Here is a 6,818-nt window from a genome sequence, read left to right on the forward strand (position 1 = left end):
TCCATTGCATAGTATTTCCCAAACAAATTTTGCGAAACATACTACACATACATACACACCTACCTGGTGTTGGTGAATAACAAAATAATAACGTCAAAAATTATGAAATTTGTTAGAAAATGGCTAATGGTTAATGGTTTCTATTAATTGCAAAATATTAAGAATTATTATTAATGTTTTAATTGTTCTATACTTCTATCAAAGTGGTAATAATGAAAGGAAAATTTATAATAAATATTATTTAAACTAATAATTTCTATTATATGCCAATTCATATATTGAATATGATAAGTAATCCAAAAAGGATTGAAAAACATTAAATTAATATTTCGAAGTTTGAGTGCTAGTTTTGAGAACCCTGTATAGTAGTTTTCCAGATATGTAGATAGGCAACAATATAAGCAGTAAAGCATTGATGTATGAAAAGCATACAGAGTGTTTTTTTTTATTACGTCTCGAATAGATAATGATTTTCTACAGAAAGTGTAGTCTGTAGATACACTTTTTTACTTCATATATATACATTTTTACGTTTATTAATATGTATAATATTACCTATTGCACTAAATTTATTAAATTTCGCATTTGATAGTTAAAAATACCATAAAAAGAAAACATCATTCGTAAATGGTCATTTATTTTGCAATTTTCCAATTAAATTATGACTTATTTTCTTACATAAGCATATATATATAGCGTTGAATGTAAATTAGTTTACTGTTAAGTTAAATTCACGTTATTATTAAGAAAACGTTTGATTAGATAATGGTACCTCCTCCATATGGCGATTTGGGAAAACAAGCAAGAGGGATTTTTAACAACGGCTACCACTTTGGTTTGATTAAGTTGGATGTGAATACTTCATCAGATACTGGGGTCGCCTTTAGTACTAATGGTACTTCAAATCAACTGACGGGAAAAGTTTCTGGATCTTTAGAAACGAAATACAAAGTGAAAGAATATGGTCTAACATTCTCTGAAAAATGGAACACGGATAATACTTTAGTTACTGGTATTTCCGTTGCCGACCAAGGTGTTAAGGGATTGACTGTATCAACAGATCTTAACTTCAGTCCCAATACAGGGTGAGTAATCGTCTGATATTTACGATAACGTGACTTTAGGCACTACCGTTTTTTATTAGAGATTACGCGTGACGTCATTTGCTTTTACGTCATAACAACCAGAAAATGGCGGCTAATGTTTCTTGTCATCAGAAATAGGTTATGTCGTACAGTAAGTTTGATTTAAGATAATTTATTTTCTATGAGCAGCAATACAATTTGAAAATACTTATTGTAATGACTTGGGTATTTTTATTAGATTTTATTAGAACTGATGCTCCAAAAGGTTCTGCTGATGGTTGGAGTATAAGTGTTATTCCTATCGTTACTTACAACACAGGAAATAAGTACGAAATTTTGAATAACAATTTCATTTTGTTAACCGAAGTTAATAATACAAAGTAAATTCATATCTAACAAGAAGTTGGCATGACAGATGTTTATTTTTTTAATTTATGCAAGCATTTACAGAGTATCTCAATTTTTTTTTTTGCAGGGACAAGTCTGGTAAATTGAAGACAGCATTCCAGAACGATAGAGTTGCAATCAATTTGGACTCCGACCTGTCAGCGCAGCCCGTTGTCGGGGCGTCTTTAGTGGTACAACACCAGGGATGGTTAGCTGGATATCAAACTGCTTTCAGCACGGAAAATTCTAAACTCACGAAAAATAACTTTGCACTCGGCTATTCTACTGCTGACTTCATCCTTCACACTAACGTGTAAGTAATTATTTCCTGGCCTGGCATTTAATATTTTTTTAATTACTATAAAAATCATTGAANTACTCCCAGTAAAATAGTCATGCAAAATCCCTCTTTTTAAATAAAATTTCTTTATAGTTTCAAAATAGAGTGAAACTTATCATCGTTTTTTTTAATCTTACTCTATCACTCAATGTTTAAAAAAATTAATATTTGCGTCTTAAAGCATAGAGATATACGAACAAAGCATGAGACTGGGCTAAAAAAATGCAGCATTACTTTAAAATGAGATAGCAAATTAATTGGGATTACTCTATCTCTGCCATTCGGTGTGTGTGTGTGGATTGGGCATTTCTGCTTGTATAAATAGTTGCTATGGAGATTAAACGAAGACACAGCGTCTCAATTAATTAAATTTCTCTTTTTAACCTTTTGCTCAAACGTTATATCTCTAAGTCACGCCCTCCAACAATAGGAAGCTGATCACAATCGACAATTCAAACGATTCGTAAATGTTTCCAGGATACTTACACAATACGTGGTCAAATTATCACGAACGTGGTTGTTTATACCGAACTATTTGTCGTAGTTGTTTGCCGATTTGTCGAGTGGTTGATTATTTCCTGTAAACAACGTCCGAACTCGACGATAATCTGTTGCTTCAATGCCTCCTCGTTTTGGCAGTTCGTTTCAGCATTGTCCGACATTGTTAACAAGCACTGAGTCGTTATTTCTATCACGTCGTCCGTTATCAAACTGAAGGCATGTCTAAAACAACAAGAAAAACTATTTTAACGATTGTTCCGCAAGGTATACAATGTGGACCACTACTTTTTAATATTATTTGCTTACTTGCTGCTTGAATGTCTTCTGGGCCTTATTTGAAGTATGTTCCTTGGAGGATTGATTTTGGGAACATTAGGGGGAATGTTATGGATAGGATGAGTCGGACTTGTCTGTACCTGCAACCCCTTTTTCTCTATCGAACTCTCTATATTACGACAACCGAAGCATTTGCAGTTACTAGAGCATGCTATCTTGGCCTAAAAATTAAAATATAATGAACAATGACAACGCAAACGTTTCGGGGAGTTTTAATTGCCTCATAACATTCACAATAGTTCTTCAGACACCCTGATCTTTTACAGTTGCACCCTTTTGTGTGTTTGCGCACTTGGGTATCTGTTCCAGTGTCCTTTGATTTCCCGATTTTCGGTCGAAAGGCGTTCGGGTTTCTTTCAAGGCAACTTTTAATGGCCAATTGTCGATGTTCCTCGTTCTCGAGATTGTTGAAGCAGTTCATACAGTTGCACATGTAACAAAATTCGCCGTTTGCGAAACAGTCGCAGTAAAGTTTGAGACACTGAGATTTGGTACAGTTGCACGGTTTACGGGGGCGCATGCCATTCGACTCGAGACTGTTCGTTTCGATTGGACTGGCCCCCGACGCGGCACTGTCCGATATCACGCTGGACGTGTTCTTGGGGAGGGTGGGCTTGGCCGGAATGGGCACTTTGGAGTTGGCACTTGCGCGAATGTAACTCGTCGGGAACATGAGAAGCTGCGTCGGAGGATTTGAGACTGAACCGATGTCTGAAGATCGAATGGCAGATGCTGTCACCACCTTGGCCGTTTTGGGAGCAATATTTGCGGTCGCACCAATATTCTAAAAATAACAGAATTATTTTAATCATAGAATAACAACAAAATCAACTTTATAAACAGATATCACAATGCTGAGGGGCAGCACATAAATAAAATAAAATTACACAATGAATATTAACAGTACAAAAATTCGCTTCGTGAGCAAATGTTGAGTAACAGGTACCTTGACCTCCGTTAGAACTCCTGCAACTTTAGTGGTGTTATTACTTGTTGCAATTGCAATCAGTTTACTTCCAGTTGTCCCTGCTGCAGAAGACAGTTTTGCGGTTGTAATCGTTCCTTGGGAAGATGAAGTTGATGTGTCGTTACTTGTCGAGGCAGTTACAAATTTTATATATTGGATCTGGTGGAAAAGATATAATTCAATATATTATAATAAGAATATAATTCAATAATGTAATAAATTAAATGAACAAAAAAATTAATGTGGTTCTAAAAAGACTTTTCAAGTATATCATCAATTATTCAAACATATGTCTGATGAATGATCAATAATAACAATAATAAAAAATATGGTTACATTGGTGATGTTTTAATTAGAAAAGTAACAAATTACATGTCCCTTACCCCTTTCCCTGGAATACTTATAGGATGCAACTGCCCAGTGGCGAGACCTTGCGCTCCTCCCACTTGAATGATTTGATTTGGAAGTAATGTAGCACTTCCTCCAGCCTGTTTCAAAATTATTCGCTGTGTTCCTTTTCCAGATGTGGTTATTTGAGGGGCAGGCAAAATTTTGGTAGGAAATTTACTCACCTTCAAATTGTATATTAATAACAACTGCAAGTCAAATGGATTTCAAACTGTTTCCTTACCTGAGGCATAATCTTTACCGGTTTATTTTGTGTTTTATTCATAAAAATAGCCTGTTTTGTAACAGGTTGAGTAACAATTTTAGCACCGGTTAAAAGCCCCATTTGCTGTGCTTGTGCCAGCGTGATAGTCTTGGAGGGGCTAGAAATTATCGTACTACCACCTTGGTTGGTGGCAAGTTTCACAGTTTGTCCTCCATCTGCTTTCTGAGTAAGTAGAATACCTGTTGACTTCCCATCCACTAAAAAATAAGTGGTAACCATTACTGTTTAATTAGATTCTTGGTTTCTTTTTAGTTTAAACCGACCAACGGAAGCAATTTTTTGTCCTTGAACATTGCTGGAGATTTTTCGCACCATAATCTGTTTTGGTTGCACAACAGACACCCCTGTACCCTGTGTACCACTTACAGCGACCGTCTTAACTGCAGGTTTAAAGGCAAGTGGTTTCGCAAAATTTGCCAGACTAATGCTTTGTCCTTGAGGTGATAAAAATTTAATCGCTTGACCAGGAGATCCACCTTTAAATGAAAAACATTAATCTCTCAATTTAGTGAAAATCTGGTAACAATAATACCTTGAACGAGAAATAATTGCTGTCCTGAAACAGCAGCCGGTTTTAAAGAAATTGGCACCTTAGTTGTTGGAGGTTTTGGTGCTATTGTCAGAGGACGTAAAGGAGGGACTATTGTGACTTTACTATTCTTGAAATCAGGATGAATCTCATCTGGAGAATCGACTCTTTCTGTTTCTATTTCTATCTCTTGGGCACCAATCTCAGGTTCAGTCATTTCTTTCTCATCCTCATCATCTTGAAAAGAATCGTTTTTCTCAGAATCTCCCTCTGAAATATATATTTAATGTTCACATTTACTTTATATAAAACATATTATGAAAATAAATAAAATAATCACTTAATTAAAATATAGAAATACCTTGACTATCCATCTCGGAATCTGTAAATTGTATTTCTTTAGAAAGTTGCACAAAGTGTTCTAAATCACTTGCAGTAAGTGTAAGGGTAGCTTCGCTTACATCACTTTTACCTGTAAGAATTCATATTATGAGATGTGTTACTGTTTGTTTTACATGAAATGCTAATATACTGACGTTCAATAATAATATAACAACTGGAAATTGATGACTGAATGCCACTTGTAAAAAAGCAAAATTTGGTAAGTACTTACCATTCAAGAATGCAATTAGAAAGTTTGTATGATGTTATTAAATGTAAATGAAACGATAAAGGAAACGAAGAAATTGATGCCAAGCTACAGTTTTTGTGAAACTGCTACACCAATTCCATAATTTGAAATTGAAAGGTCATGACGATATTTCAAATTCAAACGCTAACTTTTACTTAACCTAAAAAGGTATTTTTAACAATATAAAAAAACTACAACACTTTTATGCAGCTAAAGAAATAGACTTCGTTTTCGGCAGAATGTAAATTATACCATTTTTTTTTGAAATATTATCAAATTATCATGATAAAGAGATAAGAGTGTTTAGAATTTAGATCATAAACAAAATATTTGGAATTAAGTAAAGTTATTCTAATAAAAACTTACAACGTACCTTTCTTAACAAATGACATTCTCTATCAAATAAACTAAAGTAATTCACTAAGAAACTTAACGTAAGCATAAATATTAAGGATATTTTCGAATTTGTAATTCAATTTCGTTTTGAAGTACGCTTAACAAAACTTAACTGCATGGTCACGTGACCACATTTGTTAACAATGTTGTCAAATGAACTGTGCTGATGAGGCTGTAAAACCCTATGGTTTCTTAAATATAATAATTATTTCGGTTTTGTTACCATCACAGTAAAATAGACAGTTACCATTAAATAATTTATTTAATTTTAGTACTATTAGCTTCCAGAGACTTTAAAATTACTATTTTCAAAATTTGCTTAGGTTAGGTTATGGTTTTATATATTTTAAATATGACGTACACAAGGACTTATATTTTAATGATTATTTATCTAGTACGTTGTTATTCTTGGTCGAGTTTATACTTTATCATTTTCATCAAATTTGGCGTTTTTTTTCTATGACAGTGACATTTTTATATTGAATACAGTAACTTGTAATGGTAACTTTATTATGCCGTTCGTTATTTGACTCTTAAATATTTCTTATATATTATATTTTCTAAAATTAAAACCAGTTTTACGAATAAATAGGAATAATGTGCGACTCAAATAAGAAGACATGCCCCGGAAGAATTACAACGGGAGCATGTGACGCTGCTTCGAGGGGGCCAACTCGTCTTGTAAGTAATTTATATTACATTAATTTACATTCGGTAATATTTCCAAAATGGTCTTCTGTTCTTTGTCTTACGATTAAATGAAAAACAAAAGACATTATAACAAAGAAAATGTTATAGGTTTTTGTATTGTTACTTTCTATTTCTATTTTGCAATGAAAAAAAAAATTATTTTACAATTAAAAGTATCTTATAGTACCCATAATTTAATTATCGTGCTAAAACTTGCCATGTCATCTATATGGCAACGATGTACTACATTTGATCACATGTTCTTGCCATCCCTTGGTAGGTT

At 33.5% G+C, this 6,818-nt stretch overlaps 2 protein-coding genes across 4 annotated transcripts in view; one reads left to right on the top strand and one right to left on the bottom strand.

Annotated features, from left to right (window-relative positions):
• The first annotated feature begins 759 nt into the window (after positions 1–759).
• LOC108732629 (voltage-dependent anion-selective channel) overlaps positions 760–6,818 on the top strand; it is a 10,293-nt gene continuing 4,234 nt past the window's right edge. For both annotated transcript variants that reach the window (XM_018463530.2, XM_018463531.2), the window contains exons 1-2: positions 760–1,085; positions 1,561–1,785. In XM_018463530.2, coding sequence (XP_018319032.1) covers positions 766–1,085; positions 1,561–1,785 — 545 coding nt within the window. In that variant the 5' untranslated portion in view covers positions 760–765. The remainder of the gene's footprint in view (positions 1,086–1,560; positions 1,786–6,818) is intronic.
• Positions 1,855–5,979, bottom strand: LOC108732627 (protein lin-54 homolog). Of its 2 annotated transcripts, XM_025976067.1 has the most exons (11): positions 5,823–5,979; positions 5,432–5,609; positions 5,180–5,290; positions 4,822–5,088; positions 4,553–4,765; positions 4,248–4,486; positions 4,000–4,188; positions 3,596–3,775; positions 2,870–3,433; positions 2,620–2,810; positions 1,855–2,535 (listed from the first exon to the last, which is right to left on the bottom strand). In XM_025976067.1, exons 3-11 carry the CDS (start codon positions 5,190–5,192, stop codon positions 2,334–2,336), a joined length of 2,058 nt encoding a protein of 685 aa, XP_025831852.1. In that variant the 5' UTR covers positions 5,193–5,290; positions 5,432–5,609; positions 5,823–5,979; the 3' UTR covers positions 1,855–2,333. The 2 variants fall into 2 exon arrangements, with proteins under 2 accessions (XP_025831852.1, XP_018319029.1); XM_018463527.2 differs by lacking the exon at positions 5,432–5,609.

This window comes from Agrilus planipennis, unplaced genomic scaffold, assembly GCF_000699045.2.
Source record: "Agrilus planipennis isolate EAB-ADULT unplaced genomic scaffold, Apla_2.0 scaffold71, whole genome shotgun sequence".
Lineage (NCBI taxonomy): Eukaryota > Metazoa > Arthropoda > Insecta > Coleoptera > Buprestidae > Agrilus > Agrilus planipennis.